Raw genomic sequence first — 21,605 nt, forward strand, 5'->3', positions numbered from 1 at the left:
ATCCTAGGCTCAGGTAAACCTAACAATAGTAATGGCTGCATAAAGTTTAACTGTATGGATATGTGCAGCCCCACAATGGCTGGCAACAGTTTTTGGGCTCTAGATTGTTCTGGGAAGAAACAATCAGTTGTTGTCTGTGTTTGTGCAAGGGCATTTCTCTTTTACCAGCTTACCAGAGCAGCAGGAGGGGAGCAGTTGTCAGATATCTGCTTTCCTTATGTGAAATGATGGAGGAGATACAGTCATAGTTGTTAGAGAGATCTTGGGACCAGTTCAGAGACTGAGTGTGCCCTTGTACCCCCAGATGGCGGTGAGGGTGTTAACAAGTTTTGAAGACAGAAGGCAGGATGAAGTTACAAGGCCACCACTTACAGGCACCTATTGCTGGTCCCTAATATTATATATCAGTGAACAAAAGGACCAGAAAAAGACTGAAAAATAGATGTAGTTATTTAATAACCAGTCATTTAGCTCTACCTCACTTTTCTTCAATTATTTTTTAAAACTGTCATTCCTTTCATCCATTCCTTATTCTTTTCCATAAGTTTACCTAGCCCTGGCTTACTCCTCTTCCACATCTGTACCTTTGCTATTAAGAGGTGATGGGGAGGAGGAGGATGTGGGCGATGATGAAATTGATGACACGGATGAGTTTCCAGTTGATGATGATGAGGATGTCATTTGTGGTGATGAATACTCTGAAGTGTGGTATGATGTTGAACCTGAAGAGTTTGAGGAACAGGAAGAGGCACTGGAACCAGTAGTAGTGGTATGGGTGTGTGGACTTCTTATATGCTGTTTGAGGCGTTTTGGCTGTGCATCTACATCCTCACATCCCCAATGTATCTGTGGCCTCTTCAATCCACGATGTTTCAATTGTGGAACTGCACTTCCTGGGTCTTCTTCTTCTTCTGTATCCTCAGGATCTGGTAGTGGTGCTCTCAAGAACCACCAGTAATTGTTTTCCACAAATGCACGTAGTCCAGGTGGAAGACCCAAGTCCTCTGGTCTCAGTCTAAGCTTCCGACGTAATTTGAGGCACAAAGATTCAGCACATAGAAACTGTAGGCTGACAGGGAAGGCACAGCTTGACACCAGCTTCATCCCTGATCGTGCAGAAGTGGAAGATACAATTGGAAATAGTTCCTTGTGTTGTAGACCCATAAAGGCAATACCTGGAATGTAAAACAACATAACGAGAATGTCAACTGTGACTTTTTTACATGCTTTAGTAATCAACAGAACCAAGAAAGATTATGGACTACTGCTTTCAACTTGTGATGAATTACTTAAAAATGCAGAATGTCAATAACACAAAAGCATCCCACCCTGGGAAGCTGGGAATAAATAAATTATATCCAGAATACAAAATCTTCACATAAATAAACTATGAAATAGCAATGACCAAAACATATTATCTCTCATTTATAGCACTTGGGATGATGGGTACCTGTACATGGTAGCCCAGCAAGAAGAAGGTAAGATAAAACAATCTCATTGCTTGTCTTCAAATTCTATAAATACCTTCACCTCCAACAACAACCACAGCCTCAAACTAAACCTCACACTCAACAACTTGTAAACACCTTATAAAAATACCTGGTTTCATATACAAAACCTCCATGATATTTATACCATACATAATGAATATTATGCACAAATGCAACAAACCTGATTAAGGATATGAGTGCTTTAAGAGGTTGTGAGAACAAATTAAGAATGAGAATGAAAGAAGAAAGATTAGTAAAGAGGTGTGGAAGGCAGAGGTGGAGGGAGTGAACATGAGGGGGTGACTATCGATGAGATGGACGGATGGGGTAAAGGGGGCATTGGGGAAGAGGGAAATGTTTGTTGAGGAAGGGAGAAGACAGAAGATAGGAGAGAGTGGAGAATGGTTGTGTATGGATGATGCTGTGATGCATGGAAGGAGGTGGGTGTGGGATGGGGGAGGGAGTATATATATACCTACTTGTATTTTACAGGATGAGAGCTATGCTTGTAGTGACCCATTTTCGTATCTCTCCACATCCAGTTTATTCTTCAAATTGTGTATAGTTCTGGCATTCACTGTTTCTCCGTTCAGTTTGTTCCAGTCATTCACTCTGTGTGGGTGGCTACTTTTTTTCAGGTCTCTTCTGTAACTGTCTTTAGTTTCTTTTCATGCCCTCTTGTTTTTCTTCTGTCCCACTTTAATAAGTCGTCTCTATCGAGAATTTCCATCCCTTTCATAATTCTGAAAATGGTCAACAAATTGCCTCTTTCTCTTCTCTGTTCCAATGTTGATGGATGTAATTTCTCCAATCTTTATTTGTATGTCAGATTTGACAGTGTAGGTACCATTTTTGTCACTGCTTTTTGGATTCCTTCTAATTTTATTATGTTTTTCTTTGTGCTAGGTGCCCATAATGTTGCTGCATATTCTAGTTTAGGTGTTATCAGTGTAACGACTATTTTTTTTTTACCATCTCATCTATGTAGTCGAAGGCCACTTTCATTGATCTCAATAAGTTGTCTCTCTGAATAATTTATTAACATGTTTATCAGGTGTCAAGTCACTTGAGATAATTACTCCTAGGTCCCTTTCTGAATCAACTTTTTTGACTTCTTTGTTTCCAATTTTATACTGACCCAATACTCTGTTTTTACTTTTTCCAAATTCCATTATGCTGCATTTTTTAATGCTGAAGTTCATCTCACATCTCCGACTCCATTCCCATATTTTGTCTAGCTCATCTTGCAGCGATCTGCAATCTTTTTCAGTTCTTACTCTCGAGTAATTTGGCATCATCAGCAAAGAAGTTCATGTAACAATTTACTCCCTCATCCATATCATTTATATATATGGCAAACATACTGGTCTGAAGTTTGTAGGATCTTCCCCATTTCCTCCTTTATATATTGGTACTATGTTTGCATCTTTCCCTCTTTGAGTGAGAAGTCAATTACCTTCTATATTTTATCTGTCAGTTTGTCTATACACTCTTTCAGTATCCAATTTGCAATTCCATCTTGTCCATGTGATTTCCTGACATCTAGGTTTTTTATCCGGTCTCTTATTTCTTTTTGTGTTACCTTTATTTCTTTCATCGTTGGTGATCATTCTTGTTGTTCATCTTCCCAAGATTGTGAGCTCTCAAATGTAAAAAGAGACCTGAAATGTCTGATCATAACTTCTGCCATCTCTGTGTCATCTATATATTCTTTATCTCCATGCAATTTTACTATTTCATGTTTATCTTTTAGTTTTCATTTATATATCTGTAAAAGAGTTTAGGTTGATCCTTACATTTGTCTATAATATATTTTTTCTTTCCTGCGTATATTCACATATTCGTTCCTAAGTTTGATATATGTTTGCCATTTGGATGTTTTTCTTTATATTTTTTTTTCATCTTTTCCAGGCTTTGTCTCTCCTGTCTCTAGCCTCACTACACCTTTTGTTAAACCAACATTTTATGTAGATCTCTTTTTATTTCTTTTTTGGTAATTATTTGTTAATTCCTTCCTTGTGCTTTTCTTTGAATATGTTCCATTTGTCTTCCATCTTGGTTCTTTAGAGAATTTATCCCAGTTTGTGTTTTGGAAATTTTTTCTTAGTTTTACAAAGTCTGTTTTGTTGTACATTAATCTTCCTTCTCTATGTTTGTCATTCCTATCTATATTGTTCTGTTCTTTTAATTCCAACTATTAGTACATGGTCACTCTTTCCAATTGGTGTTTTATACTCCATTTTGTTCACAATATCTGGTTCAGAAGTTAATATTGACTCTAGTTTCGACAGTTCCTCATTGTTTCTATATCTAGTATTTTCCTTGACCCATTGTGTTAGGGTGTATTCAATGGTCATATCCAGTAGAATGTTGGTCCTAAGTTCATCTTCCCCTTTAACTATCATTTCTTCCCAAATTATGTCTTTTGCATTAAAATCGCCCATGATTACTATGTTTCCACCCTCTTTCAGTAACTCGTTTAGTACGATCATTGTGTCTTCCAGTATTTTAGAATGTTCGCTGTATGACACACGTGTTTTTGGTGGTGCATACACTGCTACAAATTTTCTGCTTTACATCTTTTTGTTTGCAATTTTGATCATAGTTAATTCTACATTGCCTTAGCCTTCAATAATCTTTGTCATATTTAGACCCTTTTTGGTCAATATCATGACACCTCCCTACTTGTCTGTTCTATTTTTCACCCAATGGTTGTATAGACCATGTGCCACTATGCTTGTTGATAAGAGGTCCTTTCAATTTTGTCTCCACTATTCCTATGTCAGGTTTTTCCGTTTCTAGATAGTCGTTTAGTTCATTGATTCCAAAGATCATGCCATTGATATTTGTATATGCCACTAATTGTTTCATATTTTCCTTTCTTTTTTGGTTTAATTTTCCATTTTTTTATGTACAATTTTTTCAGTCTCAAGTCCTGCACTCACTCACACTCTCTCTCTCTCTCTCTAAAAAAAAAAAAAAAAAAAAAAAAAAAAAAAAAAAAAAAAAAAAAAAAAAAAAAAAAAAAAAAAAACTCGTTTTTTCCCGTCTCTGTTCTCTTCTCATTTCTATCATTGGCTTCAATTCTGAGAGCTTTGTCTTTCTCTTTTTCCTCATCACTCATTTCCTTTTGTATCCATATATGTTTGAATTTCTTGCTGTTTGCCAGTTTAACCGCTTTCGGTAATACCTCCTTGGCTATCATTTGAGTTCTTAGTTTTATTTTCAGAGGTCTATGTTGTTTTTCTTTAGAATATTTGCCTACCCTCTGAATTTTGTTGATTTCTTTATCGAAATTTTGTCCTTCCTGTATTTCAGAATCTCCTTAGCTGTTTCCTTCTCTTTTTATCTCTGATATCTATACATACCATGTTTTTCTTGGATACCATGGATCACAATGCACTTACCTTTGTCAACTGTATCTTTCACCCAATTTTCCTTTTCTTTAATTACCTTCATTACTGTTTCTTTTGTATTTTCCTCCATCTGCTTTTGTAATATTTCTCTAAAACAAATTTTTTTATTTTCCTGTTCTTGTTTCCATTGATTTTTTATTTCAATGAGGTCTGTTTCTTTGATTGACTCTTCCACAAAGTAATCAATTCCCTATGTACAGCTCGGTAATCAAGTTTTAAATCTATAATTTCTTCCATTAAGTCATTTACTTTGTGATTTCTTAATGCATTTCTATATCTAATTTCTCTACCTATTTCACCTGGGTTTCTTTGAAACCATGAAAAAAATGTACTTTTCCACCTTTGGTTTTTTCTCGGAGTATCTATCAAACAATGGCATTTGGGGATGACACCTCTAGGACTTTCCTCTATACTTATGTCCAGTCCTCGCTTTGTAGGTTCATTTGTTATTCTTTCCTCTTTTTCTTTCTCCATTTTGCCAAAAACTATACTTATTTTAAGAACTGGAAGGGGTTTAATCAGTCATATGAGTACCATAGCCTACCTATCCTGTACAATAACAACTGGTTTCCTTCATTATTGGCGACAAACCACTAGATAGGTGTGCTCAATCGCAGCACTTCCTTGCGCTTCAGCATCTGGTGTGTGAATGATATTTTGATGTAGCCTGAAGGGATTTTTCTCTCTTCTCTTTTCCTGCATGAAAGGTTGGGAAGGGGGGCCATTGATGAAATGAAGAGGCCTTGCTATGGATGTGCTGTGTCTTACTGCATTGCTTCTGACCCAGGGCAGTATGCGAGATGCAGGAATGACCTGTCATCCAGGAGGAGCCAAGAAAAGAGGGAGGGAGGGGTGGTGAATGGGAGTGGAGTATGTGGGGATGAAATGGGTGGGGGTGGATTTATGACTTTGACTTTGTCTACCTCCCTTGTAGGGAAGAAAAACCCTTGGTGTGTGTATATGTATATATATGTATATATATGTATATATATATATATATATATATATATATATATATATATATATATATGGTGATAGTCCAAGCTGGAACAATACATTAATTCAAATTGAAATATAAATAAATACATATACAAAGGACTTTTTCCCCTTTACAAGAGAGGTAGCCAAAGTCAAAGGCATCCACTCCCACCCATTTCATCCCCACATACTCCACTCCCATTCACTACTACTCCCTCCCTCTCTTCTTGTCTCCTTCTGGATGATGGGTCAGAAGAAATGCAGCAAAACAGAGCACATCCATAACAAGGCTGGTTCATTTAATTGGCAACACCCCCTCTCCATCCCCTCAAGCAGAAAAAGAGAAGACGGAGAGAAATCCCTTCGAGCTGCATCAATATATCATTCACACATACTCCCTTATCCCCTCATCCCCCACCTACTCCCTTCCATGCATCACAGCATCATCCATACACAACCGTTCTCCACTCACCCCTATCTTCTGTCTTCTCCCGTCCTTCCTCAACAGACATCCCCTCTTTCCTAATGCCCCTTTTACCCATTTCATCCATCTCATTCTTGGTCACCCATTCATGTTCACCCCCTCCATCTCTGCCTTCTACACCTCTTTCATTAATTTTTCTTCACTCATTTTTTCCATGATAATTGGAAATCAAGGATATAGACCAAGTTGGAACTGTAGATGAATTTGAGGCTAGGTATGAGAGTAGGAGATAGGATCCAAAAAGTGTTACTCCTTTCCTGTATTTCACAATTAGTTAAATACACCTGAAAAGACTGGTCAATTTAATAACAATACATCAATACACAAAAACAGTACATATGGTTCATGCTCGACTAAGCTAATCCAGCATGAGGAACACCTGCCATCTCAAGAGGTGAGTAATGTTTAGAGCAAGTCATGTGAGATCGAAACCAAACTACATTTGTTGAAATTGAAAGACTACATGTTTATAGGTCATTAACAAATAAATATTCCATAAAGAGATGGATGGATGGGGTAAAAGGGGCATTGGGAAAGAGGGGAATGTCTATTGAGGAAGGACGGGGGAGTACAGAAGATAGAGGTGAATGGAGAAGGGTTGTGTATGGATGATGCTGTGATCAAAGGGGGGGTAGGTGGGGGATGGGGGGTGAGGGAGTATGTATGAGAAATAAACTGACACAGGCCAAAGGGATTTCTCCCCATCTTCTCCTTTTCTGCATGAGGGGACAGAGAGGGGGGGGGGGTCGCCGATTTAATGAACCGGCCTTGCTGTGGATGTGCTGTGTCTTATGACACTGCTTCTGACCCAGGGCAGTGGACAGGATGCAGGGATGACTTGTCATCAAGGAGGTACCAAGATTAGAGCAGGGAAGAGGGTAGAGGGGAGTGGAGTATGTAGGGGATGGAATGGGTGGGAGTGGTTTCTATGCCTTTGTTTTTTGGCTACCTCCCATGTAAGGGGGAAAAAATCCTTTGGTATATGTATGTATGATGTATAAAGAAATACTGATTCATGTAATAAATAGTACAGTTAAATAACATAGGACACTTTAAAGTCACTTCACCAATAGGAATGCAGAGAATGATGGGATGATGAGGTGAAGGCGGTAGAAGAAGAGAAAAAGTGAGTATATGTGAACTGGTTGCAAGGTAGAACAAGGTACCGAAAGAGGAATACACACACATACATATACCAAAGGCTTTCCCCCCCTTACAAGGGAGGTAGCAAAAAAACAAAGGCATAAAATCCACTCCCACCCATTCCATCCCATACATACTCCACTCCCATCCACCCCCTTCCCTGCTCTAATCTTGGCACCATCCTGGATGAAGGGTCATCCTTGCATCTTGTCCACTGCTCTGGGTCAGCAGCAGTGTCACAAGACACAGCACATCCATAGCAAGGCTGCTTCATTAAATCAGTGACCCCTCATGCAGAAAAGGAGAGGATGAGGAGAAATCCCATCAGGCTGGGTCAATTTATTTCTCACACATACTCCCTCACCCCCCATCCTCCACCCACTCCACTTCATGCATCACAACTTCATCCATACACAACCATTCTCCACTCACTCCTATCTTCTGTCTTCTCCCTTCCTTCTTCAACAAACATTCCTTTCTTTTCTAATGTTCCTTTTACCCCATCCATCCATCTTGTCCTAGGTCACCCCCTTGTGTTCACTCTTTCTACCTTTGCCTTCCACACCTCTTTTACTAATCTTTCTTCACTCCTTTCCATGTGTCCAAACCATCCCAATACTCTTTCATCAACCCAAACTCCCAACTCCCTTTCCACCCCTGTTCTCCTCCTCACCTCCTCATTTCTCACTCTATTTAGCCTAGTAACCCCTATCATACTTCTCGGGCACCTCATCTCAAACATATTCAAACTCCTCCTCTCTTATGTTCCATGTTTCTGTCCCATACAGTGCTGTTGGTACAATCACTCCTTCATACAATCTCCTCTTAGCATCCATTCCCAAATGTTTATTTCTCATTACACTTTTTTAATCCCCCAAGGCATTTACTTGCTTCTCTCAATCTACATTCTACCTCCACTCCTCCCTTTCCCTCCACATTTGCATCCAGTTATCTAAAACTATCCATTAAGAAATGTAGTATAATGTAATTTGGAAAGAGCAAAAATAGAATCTCAGTTCAATATAAAATTCGTAAAAAGGAAGTTATAAAAGTAAACTCAGAAAGGAACCTAGGAGTTATTATCTCAAATGACATGACACCAGACAAACATGTCAACAAAATAGTTGGAGAAAATTATAACTTAATAAGATCAAAGTGGCCTTTGACTACATGGATGAGAAAATGATAAAGAAGATACTGGTTACACTGGTAAAACCAAAATTGGAATACGAGTGTCTCTATGGATACCTAGTATCAACCCTAGAACAAAGAAGAGAAAGAGGCGATTTGATAACCATCTACAGAATTATGAAAGGGATGGAAATTCTTGATAGGGATGACCTACTAAAATGGGACAGAAGAAACACTAGAGGACACGAGAAGAAACATAAGATAGACAGGTACAGAAGATATCTGGGAAAAAAAAAAAAAAAAAAAAAAAAAAAAAAAAAAAAAAAAAAAAAAAAAAAAAAAAAAAAAAAAAAAAAAAAAAAAAAAAAAAAATCCACACAGAGTAATAGATATATGGAACAAACTGAAAGAGGAAACAGTGAGTGCTAAATCTATACATGATTTTAAGAAAAAACTGGATGCAGAAAGATACAACTGTGGACAACTATGAGCATATCTCTCCTCCCGCAAAATACAAATAGGTAAATACTTTCTCCAGTCTCTCTCCCTTAATACTCACTTCCAGTCTGCTACCACTTTCTCCCCTTGTACATCTCATCACCTTACTTTTACCCACATTTATCTTCAACTTCCTTTCACACACCTTCCCAAACTCTGTCATTAACTTCCTCAATCCCTCCTCTGATCCTATGAGCACAATGTCGTCAGCAAACAATAACTGGCTTATCTCCCACTTTCCGCCATTTTCTTTAACCATCTCCAATCCCTGACCCACTACCCTTGCATTTACCTTTTGCACCACCCCATCCATGTACAAGTTGAACAGCCAGGGCAACATAACTCATCCCCGTCAAAGTCACACCTTTACCTCAAACCACTTACTCTCTCCATTTCTAATCCTGACACATGCCCTACGACTCTCGTAAAAACTTGACTGCTCTTAACAGCCTTCCTCCTATTCCATATATCTGCAATACCTCCCACAGTGTCTTTCTGTCTACCGTCATAAGCCTTTTCCAGATCCATAAAACCCCAAAAAATATCCTTACCTTTTCCTATAGCTTTCTCACATATGTCTTACCACAAAAATCTGATCCATGCAACCCCAACCTGTCCTAAACCCACACTGTTCCTCTCCTAATCCTCTCAATCAAGACCCTCCCATAAGCCTTCCCACCTACATTTAACAAGCTGATTTCTCTGAAACTCCTACATTCACATTTGTCCACTTTTCCCTTGTAAAGTGGAATTATAAAGGAATTCCTCCAGTCCTCTGGCACTCTACCTTCTCTTAACATACATACATATACCAAGGCTTTTTCCCCCTTACAAGGGAGGTAGCCAAAAAGGAAAAAGGCATAAAATCATTCCCACCCATTCCATCCCTGAATACACTCCACACCCCTCCACCCTCCCTCTCATCTTAGCACCTCCTGGATGACGGGTCATCCCTGCACCTTGTCCACTGCCCTGGGTCAGAAGCAGTGTCGCAAGACACAGCACATCCACAGCAAGGCCGCTTCATTAAATCGGCGACCTCCCCTCTCCGTCCCCCCCATACATAAAGGAGAAAATGGGGAGAAATCCCTTCGGGCTGCGTCAAAATTTGCTCACACATACTACCTCACCCCACATCCACCCGCCCATTCCACCTCATGCGTCACATCATCCATATACAACCACTCCATTCACCCCTGTCTTCTGTCCTCTCCCGTCCTTCCTCAACAGACATTCCCCTCTTCTCCAAAGCCCCCTTCACCCCATCCATCCACCTCATCCTTGGACGTCCCTTCATGTTGACTCCCTCCACATCTGCCTTCCATACCTCTTTTACTAGTCTTTCTTCACTCATTCTTTCCATGTGTCCAAACCATCCTAATACTCTTTCATCAACCCTATCTCCCAACTCCCTTTCCACCCCTGTTCTCCTCCTCACCTCCTCATTTCTCACTCTATCCAGCCTAGTAACCCCCATCATACTTCTCAGACACCTCATCTCGAACACATTCAAACTCCTTCTCTCTTCCTCTCTTATGTTCCATGTTTCTGCCCCATACAGTGCTATTGGCACAATCACTCCTTCATATAGTCTCCTCTTAGCATCCATTCCCAAATGTCTATTCATTACACTTTTTAACCACTTCCATATGGTGACGCCTACGTAGGCGTCATGAGGAACAAGTGGGTACGCGATGATGCCGACGTCGGCGTCTTGATTATATTTAATGTAGTCGTACCTACATAACCTCCATTCTCTCTAAACTGGCTTCATCATATTTTCTATGGTTATCAAAATTCACAGGTGAAAGAGAACAAACTATTGAGCACTGACTTAATTTTTTATAATGCGATTATTATGACGCAACATCGCACGTCGGGCAGCTAATGTTGCCAGATGTGCGATGTGCCCAAGAGTGAAAGAGGTTAATCCACCAAGGCATTTACTCGCTTCTCTCAATCTACATTCTACCTCCACCTTCACCCCACTTTTTCCTGCCACATTTGCACCCAAGTATCTAAAACTATCCACTTCCTCCAGTCGCTCTCCCTTAATGCTCACTTCCAGACTACTGCCACTTTCACCCCTTGTACATCTCATCACCTTACTTTTACCCACATTTATCTTTAGCTTTCTTCTATCACACACTCTCCCAAACTCTGTCACCAACTTCCTCAATCCCTCCTCCGATCCTGCTACAAGCGCAGTGTTCTCCGCAAACAACAGCTGGCTCACTTCTCACTTTTCTCCATTTTCTTTAACCATCTCCAATCCCTGACCCGCTACCCTTGCATTTACCTCTCGCACTACCCCATCCATGTATAAGTTGAACAGCCAGGGCGACATAACGCATCCTTGACGAAGTCCCACCTTTACCTCAAACCACTCACTCTCTCAATTTCTAATCCTGACACAAGCTCTGCTACTCTCATAAAAACTCTTGACAGCTCCTAGAAGCTTTCCTCCTATCCCGTATATCCGCAAAACCTCCCACAGTGCCTTTCTGTCTACCCTGTCGTAAGCCTTTTCCAGGTCCATAAAGGCCCAAAAAACATCCTTCCCCTTTCCCATAGCTTTCTCACATATCTGTCTTACCACAAAAATCTGATCTACACAACCTCTACCCGTCTTAAATCCACACTGTTCCTCACCAATTACTCCGTCTGTTCCTCTCCTAATCCTCTCAATCAAGATCCTTCCATAAGCCTTCCCAACTACACTTAAAAAGCTCATCCCACTGAAACTACTACATTCACACTTGTCCCCTTTTCCTTTGTAAAGTGGAACTATACAGGCACTCCTCCAGTCCTCCGGCACTCTACCCTCTCTCCAGCAAACATTAAGTAACCTCACCAGCCAGTTCACTATCACTGTACCTCCTTTTCTTAGACATTCTGCATGGCATCCATCCAGACCAGGTGCCTTACCTTCTTTCATCATAACAACTGCTTTCACTTCATCCTTCCTTATTTCTCCTCCATTTTCTTCACTCATCACTCGCATTTTCTTAGCATTTCCCACTGCAGCTATCTTTCCCTACCTATTCTCCTTCACATTTAGCAACTCCCTAAAATATTCTGCCCATCTTCCCCTTACTGCCTTGTCTTCCATTATCATCTCTCCATCTGCACCTTTTACCTTTTCTTCTCTACTTGATTCGCCTCCTCTTCCTCTTAATTTCTTTCCAAAACATCTTTTTATTACTTTCAAAATTTTCTGTCATACTCTTACCCCATTTCACATCTGCTCTCCTCTTTGCCTCCTTTACCTTTTGCTTTACTTCTCTTTTCTTTTCTTTGTACCTCTCATATGACTACCTCGTCCTATTTTGTAACCAATCTGTGAAAGCTCGCTTCTTCTCTTCTACAACCTTTGTTTCCTCATCCCACCATTCACTACCCTTTCTTCTATTTCCTCCTGTCCTTCTTGTTCCACACACCATCTTTGCACACTTTGTGACTCCCTCCTTGAACCATCCCCATTCCTCCTCCACACCTAGCTCTACTCTATCCTTCACTCCCTCCCACTCCTCCTTCAGCTTCTTCTTATACTCCTTCTCTTTTTCATCTTCATTTAAAGAGTTCACTCTAAGCACCTCCCTACCTTTTGTCCCTTTCCTCTTTCTCCATCTATCCTCCACTCTCAACTTACCTTCCACCAAAAAATGATCTGATATTGCCCCACCCTCTCCCCTTAGCACATGTACATCCTGAACTACTATTTACCACTACATAGTCCATTAACGCTCTATCTACCACCCTTCCCTCCACCACCCTCTCCCATGTGTACTTATGCTTGACTTTCTTCCAAAACACTGTATTTGCTATCATCAACTCTCTAGATACATTTTCACCATCAACTCTCCACTACGATTCTTTCCTGGAACTCCACATTTCCCAACCACTCCATCAATTGGATCATTTCCTACCCTAGCATTAAGGTCTCCCAGTACTATTACATTGATATACATACCCCGTCTGGGGTAATGGCTGCATGTTATTGTGGCAAAATGGCATGCAGTTGATACTTTAGGGTCTATATGGGGTGCCCCTGCGGACCAGAGTCACACATCATTTTGGCTGTGACAGAGGAAAACTCTGTTCACAGAGAAATTATGACACTTTTATACTACAACTGTCCCTCTGTTATGCTGTCCCCCAACCCCTTGTTACTGTCCTGTACAATTTCTCTGAATATTAATTTCCTTTTTCACCTACCTTCCCTGTGGTGGGGGAAAAGAATACTGCCACCAAATAATTCCACTTGGATCGCAAGAGGCAAGAAGAAAGGGACGGGGATTGGGACTAGGCATCCTTCTCCTTGTAGCCCCACAGGGGACATTCCTACAAGAACAAGCAAAGGCATAAGAGGGTCTGGGAGTTTTCCGACCAGCACCCTAAGGTTTGGGTCTTTTAATGTGCATGGATGTGGTACTGATGAGAGTAAAAGTGAAGAGATAGGTAATATGTTTGTGAGAAGAAAGATGGATGTGTTGGCTTTGAGTGAAACTGAGCTGAAAGGGAAGGGCAAGTGTAAGTTTGGGAGTGTAATTGGAAGGTTATCAGGAGTGAAGAGAGGGCGAGGGAGGGAAGGGGTGGCCATACTAGTAAGTGAAGAGATAGGTAAACATGTGGTGGAGTGGAAGGAGGTATCCTCAAGGATAATGTGGATGAAGGTGAAACTGGGAAAGGAGATGTGGGTTTTTGTAAGTGCATATGGGCCTGGCAGTGAGAAGAGCGTAGAAGAAAGGGAGGCTTTTTGGATAGATTTAAATGAGTGCATAGAGGATTTAGGGAGAAACATCAATGTAATAGTACCTTCTCTTAAACAAACATTAAATAATCTCACTAGCTAGTCCACCATAACTGTACCTCCTTTTTTCAGACATTATGACATCCATCCAACCCAGGAGCCTTACCTGCTCTCATCATCTTAACAACTGCCTTCACTTCATCTTTCCATATTTCTCCTCCATTTTCCTCACTCATCACTGTCATTTTCTTAGCATTTCCCACTGCAACTACCTTTCCCTTCCTATCCTCCTTCACATTTAGCAACTCCCTAAAATACTCTGCCCATCTTCCTCTTACTGCCTTCTCTTCCATTATCTTTCCATCTAGACCTTTTACCCTTTCTTCTCTACATGATTCGCCTCTTCTTCCTCTCTTAATTTCTTTCCAAAACATTTTTTTATTACTTAAAAAATTTGTCATACTTTTACCCCATTTCACATCTGCTCTCCTCTTTGCCTCCTTTATCTTATGCTTTACTTCTCTTCTCTTTGTACCTCTCATATGATTCCCTCATTCCATTTTGTAACCAATCTGTGAAAGCCTACTTCTCTTCTACAACCTTCTTTGCTTCCTCATCCCACCACTTACAAAAACCTACTTCTCCCTTCCCAATTTCACCTTCACCCACATTAACCTTGAAGAAACCTCCTTCCACTCTGCTCCATGCTTATCTATCTCTTCACTTACTAGCACAGCCACCCCTTCTCTTTCTTATCCTCTCTTCACTCCTGAGAACCTCCCAACTACACTCCCAAACTCGCCCATCCCTCTCAACTTAAGTTTCACTTAATGCCAACACATCCATCTTTTTTCTCACTAACATAATGTCTATCTCTTCCCTTTTATTCTCATCTGTACCACATCCACACACATTAAAAAGCCCAAACCTTAGGGTACTGGTTGGAAAACTCCTAGACCCTCTTATGCCTTTATTTTTTTTTTAGAAATGTTCCTTTTGGGGCTACAGGGAGAAGGATGCCTAGTCATCCCTGTCCTATTATTTGTTGCCTCGTATGACTCAAGTGGGAAGACTTGGTGGCAGTATTCTTTTCCCCCAACACAGGGTTTGGCAAAAAAAGGAAATGAATATTCAGAGAAATGGTACAGGAGTGTAACAAGGGGTGAAGGGATGGAATAACAGAGACGCACTATAATAAAGTATCATAATTTTTCTATGAACAGAGGTTTTCTCTATCACAGACAAAATTATATGTGGTTCTGGTCTATAGGGGTGCCCCGTATAGACCCTAAAGTATCAACTGCATGCTACTTAGCCACAATAATATGCAGCCAATATCCCAGATGGGTAAATGAAGAGTACACACATTCTAAAAAGTAGTGATGTGGCACGGTTTCTATTGGCTGAAAGTGGTAGAAATGCAGTAGTCACCAGTTGTTAGCTCTTTATGCATGAATATGTGTAAAAAAAAAAAAAGCACAATTCAATTTGAGATATCTGGCCTAATCTGGAGACTGAATGTCAGCCCCTTAGGCATAAAGACACCTACCTAGAGGTCTTCTATTGAGGAAAAACTGTAAAGTTCCTCGCCATGTATCAAGATGAATGCCTACAATGCTTCCTTTGCCCCATCTGGGACCATAGCGGTAAACAACTCCATCATGGTGTATCAGTCCTAAAAATAGACAATGGAAACCAATTAAATATAATAAACTATGCTATCTTAACTTACCTTCCACCATAAAATGATCTGATAGTCCCCCACTCTCTCCCCTAAGAACATAGACATACAAAACTCTTCCTACTATTCTCCTGGATACCACTGTATAGTATATTAATGCCTTATTAACCACTCTTCCATCCATCACCCTCTCCAGTGTGAGCTTATTCTTGACCTTTTTTCCTAAACACTGTGTTAGCTATCATCAACTCTCTTTCTAAACACATCTCCACCATTAACTTTCCACTATGATTTTTTTCCTGTCACTCCAAACTTCCCAACCACTCCATTTATTGCTTCATCCCCTACTCTAGCAATGAGATCTTCTAATACCACTATATTGACACATCTCCCAAAACTCTCTAAACATTCATTTAGATCTATCCAAAAAGCCTCCCTTTCCTCTACACTCTTCTCACTACCAGGTCCATATGCACTTACAAAGACCCACATCCTTCCCAGTTTCACCTTCATCCACATTAACCTTGAAGAAACCTCCTTCCACCCCACCACATGCTTCTATCTCCTTACTTACTGGTAGAGCCACCCCTTCCCTCCTTCATCTCTCCTCACTCCTGACATCTTCCCCACTACACTTTCAAACTCAAAATCACCCCTCCTTTCACCTTAGTTTCATTTAATGCCAACACATCCATGTTCCCTCTCATAAATGCTCTGCCTATCTCTTCCCTTTTGCTCTCATCTGTAATACACCCACACACATTAAAAGACCCAAACCTTAGGGTTTTGGTTGAAAACTCCCAGACGTCTTATGCCTTGACTTCTCATAAGGTTACAGAGGGCAGGATGTCTAATCCCATTGCTCTGTCTCATTATAGCTGTCTTTTATGACCTGAGTGGGAAATCTTGGTGGCAGCATTCTTTTTCCCTCTACCAAAAAGGACAGAGGCAAAAATGGAAATACATATTCAAAGAAATGGTACAGAGCAGTATTAAGAGGGGGGGCAGCATAATGGAGAGTTGCAGGACAAAGTAGCATAATTTCTCTATAAGTAGATATTTCCTCTAACACAAAATGATGTGTGGCCATGCCCCATATAGTCCCTAAAGTATCAGCTGCATGGTACTGAGCAAAATTTTACAGCCAGTACCCCTAGATGAGGGTATTGGCTGCAATCAGTCTGTTGCTTCTGCTTTCTCTTGCACAACACCTTCAATCGCCGCAAAAAAAAATCTATACACTAAGGACTTTTGGACAATAAAACTCAAAAGTACAACTAACATGTGCTTTATTTCCACTTAAGAGTTACATTTAGTATTTTGTCATGTTCCCCTTGTTCTTGAGTAACATCTGGATCCTTCTGGGCATTGAAGAGGCGAGTTTGGTGAAGTAGGCGCTGTCCATAGTGACCCAGATCTTCTTCAGCACCTCCTTCAGGTCTGGAATACTGGTGGGTCGCAATTTCTCCAGTTCGTTTTTCATCAGATTCCAGGCATTTTCTATTGGGTTCAAGTCTGGAGAATTGCCTGGCCACTCCATCACACTGATATTGTTGTCATTAAGGAACTTTATCACTTCCTTAGACCTATGGGCAGGGGCACCATCATGCATGAAATGATCACACTCATGGATGTCCCAAAATTCGAGGATGTGATCCCTCAAAACATTGATATAATTCTCCCTTTCAGGGTCACATTCTTGGGGAGGAAATATAGTCCACCCCTGCCCTTGTTACCACTAAAGGCACCCCACACCATCACACTGTCTGGGTGTTTCACTGTTTTAACTGTGTACCGCAGGTCGAATCTGGACACATCACTGGGGCGACGAACGATCTTGGAGCTGCCCCTGATCAGCCTGAAGGTACTTTCATCACTGATCATCACCTTCTGCCACTGCTCTGATGTCCAGTCCTTGTATTTCTTACAGAAATCAATCCGTTTCTTCTTCATGGCCTCTGTGAGCAGGGGCTTCTTGGCGGCACGTCGAGCTGGCATTTTGAGGTCCTTCTGCAGCCGATGTTGGATCATTCTTACAGCAACGTTTTTAAGGAGAGCAGGATGTTTTTGCTTCAGACTAACAGCTGTTATACATGGATCTGACATCACTTCTCGTTTTAGGATCTTGTCAGTGCGAGTAGATGTCTTCTTTGGGGCTCCAGAGCCTGGCTTTCTTGGTGGTACCGTACCAGGAGGGTGTGTGGCGGCTGCTTTCTTCAGGCTGTAAATGACCATTCTTGTCACCTGCAGGTCTGTGGCAACACATATCACAGACATTCCCTGCTCTAACAGAGCTAGGGTGCGGGCCTTTTCTTGCATTGAAAGCTTGGAACGACCCATTTTGATCACCAGAAGTAGAGTTAGAGGGCACCAAAGTCAGTGAAAAAGTGAACAAAAGGGCACTAAAGAGCAGCATGCATAGACTCCTCTCTCATCTAATGCAGCGTGATGTGTTGGCGAACAGTGTAAAAAGGCGCGCTCTACACACCCACATCATCAGTAACTCTGCCCACTTTTTATTATGGCGGGAAATCAAGTGAAATCTATTCATAAAATCCTGTGTATAGATTTTTTTGCGGAAAAAATGTATAGATTTTTTTGGCGGCGACTGTACAACCCCCATAGAAGATGGCCATGGCCACTTCTTCAACCTATATCACTCAGTGAAAAGATCTTGTATTGCTGTCAGGAAGTAGTGGGTAAAAAATTGTAGAGTATGGTGTTCTGCATTTACCTAGTTGTGAATGATTTGGTTTAATGTCACAAACTCCCCCCTATCAGGAGGCTAGGACAGTGCCCTTATAGTAGACTTAGTAGCATGGAATTTAATGAACCATACCCTTGTGAGAAACTGATTCTCACTGCTTCAGATGCACTAGCATAGCATGGGTGGCCCCTACTCATGAGGAGCAAAACCATAATAAAATTGTGAGGAACAGTGTGGATTTAGGACAGGTAGAGGTTGTGTAGATCAGATCTTTGTGGTAAGACAGATATGTGAGAAAGCTATAGGAAAGGGGAAGGATGTTTTTTGGGCTTTTATAGATCTGGAAAAGGCTTATGATAGGGTAGACAGAAAGGCACTGTGGGAGGTTATGCAGATATATGGGATAGGAGGAAAGCTTCTAGGAGCTGTCAAGAGTTTTTATGAGAGTAGTAGGGCTTGTGTCAGGATTGGAAATGGAGAGAGCGAGTGGTTTGAGGTAAAGGTGGGACTTCGTCAAGGATGCGTTATGTCGCCCTGGCTGTTCAACTTATACATGGATGGGGTGGTGCAAGAGGTGAATGCAAGTGTAGTGGGTCAGGGATTGGAGATGGTTAAAGAAAATGGAGAAAAGTGGGAGGTGAGCCAGCTGTTGTTTGCGGACGACACTGCGCTTGTGGCAGGATCGGAGGAGGGATTGAGGAAGTTGGTGACAGAGTTTGGGAGAGTATGTGATAGAAGAAAGCTAAAGATAAATGTGGGTAAAAGTAAGGTGATGAGATGTACAAGGGGTGAAAGTGGCAGTAGACTGGAAGTGAGCATTAAGGGAGAGCGACTGGAGGAAGTGGATAGTTTTAGATACTTGGGTGCAAATGTGGCAGGAAAAGGTGGAGTGAAGGTGGAGGTAGAATGTAGATTGAGAGAAGGGAGTAAATGCCTTGGTGGATTAAAGAGTGTAATGAGGAATAGACATTTGGGAATGGATGTTAAGAGGAGACTGTATGAAGGAGTGATTGTGCCAACAGCACTGTATGGGGCAGAAACATGGAACATAAGAGAGGAAGAGAGAAGGAGTTTGAATGTATTTGAGATGAGGTGTCTGAGAAGTATGATGAGGGTTACTAGGCTAGATAGAGTGAGAAATGAGGAGGTGAGGAGGAGAGCAGGGGTGGAAAAGGAGCTGGGAGATAGGGTTGATGAGAGATTATTAGGATGGTTTGGACACATGGAAAGAATGAGTTTAGAAAGACTAGTAAAAGAGGTATGGAAGGCAGATGTGGAGGGAGTGAACATGAAGGGACGTCCTAGGATGAGGAGGATGGATGGGGTGAAGGGGGCTTTGGGGAAGAGGGGAATGTCTGTTGAGGAAGGACGGGAGAGGACAGAAGACAGGGGTGAATGGAGAATGGTTGTATATGGATGATGTTGTGATTGCATGAGGTGGAATGGGTGGGGGGATGGGGGGATGGGGGGTGAGGTAGTATGTGTGAGCAAAATTTGACGCAGCCCGAAGGGATTTCTCCCCGTCCTCTCCTTTTATGCAATGGGGGGATGGAGAGGGGGGGGTCGCCGATTTAATGAAGCGGCCTTGCTGTGGATGTGCTGTGTCTTGCAACACTGCTTCTGACCCATGGCAGTGGACAAAGTGCAGGGATGACCCGTCATCCAGGAGGTGCTCAGATGAGAGGGAGGGTGGAGGGTGGAGGGGTGTGGAGTGTATTTAGGGATGGAATGGGTGGAAATGATGTTATGCCTTTCCCTTTTTGGCTACTTCCCTTGTAAGGGGGAAAAAGCCTTGGTATATGTATGTAGGGACGGCCTTTCTAAAAGCCCTTATCGGAAGACTATGCATCACATGACACCAGTGACCCTTTACTGCAATATGGTTGGCCAAATGTGTTTTAGTGTTTTGTCCACAGCCAATATGTAAATCCTAAGATGAGAGGTACAGCCTTAGAGGGAGGTGCCTAGCAGTACAGAGTTATCCTTAAGGTTTGAAAATAGGAGAACAGTCTTGAGGCAGCTGCTCCAATCATCAGGTCGACTAAAAGGGCTCAGGAGAAGCATAACAGTGGTGGCCTAATGGTGGGATACCTGCCCAGTATACAGCACAAATCACCCACATACATACCTATACACAGGAGAGAACAACATTGTTGCTGTTTGTAGCATGTGTAAAATCAGTGGTATATAATAACAAGTGATATGTGTGTATATGTGGCATACAAGTGAAACAGAGTGACAAAAATATTAGAAGTTAAGTAAATAAATAAATAAATTAAAGTTGGTCAACATTTAAAGTGGGAGACAATTGAAATAGCCAAATGGCTGAATTCAACAACGTCATAGAATGAATGGAGCAAGAAGAGTGCACTATTGACCTCAATATGGAGTTAATTAGTGATGGGGTGGTGATGCACTTATCATTAACCAAGTCACATGTGCTGGAGGGTCAAAAAGGGTCAAGGCACATGGAGGGTGATTTGGATATGATCTGTAAAACCCTATCAGACCAATTAGACAAAAGAGATAAGGATAAATTTGGAAGAGTTGATAATCTTCCATATTTCACTGTGCCAGGAATGGATCAACATCTAAAATACACTGTTTGCCCAGATGCATATGTGGATACTCATGATTGTGAGCCAATGCCAATCAGCTGATTGGACAGATGTAGGGCGCATAAGGGTCATCATTTTGAGAAGCCTACCTGGGTCGACCACAGCAAAAGCTATTCACATGTGTAAAAGCAGTTTTCCAAATGATTGGGACAGGTTCAAAACTATGTTTTTAAGTTTCTACTCCCAATCAACCTCAAGTATGAGTTGTTTGGTGAGCTAGAAAGAGCAAAGCGATTTGCAGGCAAGCTTCTAGAGGATTTCAATATCCAATTACATTCTCTGGTATCCCAAATCATGGACCATGATCCGATGAAAGAGGTACCTGCTCAGTATATGGCTCAGAGGAGGTTCCTTAGCATATTTCCAGCAGGATTTGCAGAATCTGTATCTGATATATCTACTGAAAATTATACTGAATTAATGACAAGGGCACTCAGTTTAAGGGAGTCGTCAGCACAAGAAGTTAACATGATGATCCCCAAAAACACTGTTGTTAATACTAGGTCTCAACTTGAAGTTCCAGGGAAGTGAAAGATTGAGAGAAGGTATGATGGAAGAACCATGGCCAGCAGAGCACATGGGCTTAGCTCTGGTAGAACGAAAAGGGAACTAGAACATAGTTCAGGAGAGAGGGAGCAGAAAAGGAGGTGTTCCATGCCCTACTGCAACGTGTGCCACTGTACTGTCCATCCTAAGGAGAGATGCT

At 41.4% G+C, this 21,605-nt stretch overlaps 1 protein-coding gene across 6 annotated transcripts in view; it reads right to left on the reverse strand.

Annotated features, from left to right (window-relative positions):
* Positions 1-438: 438 nt before the first annotated feature.
* Positions 439-21,605, reverse strand: part of LOC143027242 (SPRY domain-containing SOCS box protein 3) — a 97,191-nt gene continuing 76,024 nt past the window's right edge. For 5 of the 6 annotated variants that reach the window (XM_076188522.1, XM_076188501.1, XM_076188536.1 and 2 more), the window contains 2 exons: positions 15,443-15,568; positions 439-1,175 (listed from right to left, as the gene is read on the reverse strand). In XM_076188522.1, coding sequence (XP_076044637.1) covers positions 562-1,175; positions 15,443-15,568 — 740 coding nt within the window. In that variant the 3' untranslated portion in view covers positions 439-561. The remainder of the gene's footprint in view (positions 1,176-15,442; positions 15,569-21,605) is intronic. The other variant, XM_076188546.1, reaches the window with a different exon arrangement.

This window comes from Oratosquilla oratoria, chromosome 1 (genome assembly GCF_046742065.1).
Source record: "Oratosquilla oratoria isolate Oo_2021 chromosome 1, ASM4674206v1, whole genome shotgun sequence".
Taxonomy (NCBI): domain Eukaryota; kingdom Metazoa; phylum Arthropoda; class Malacostraca; order Stomatopoda; family Squillidae; genus Oratosquilla; species Oratosquilla oratoria.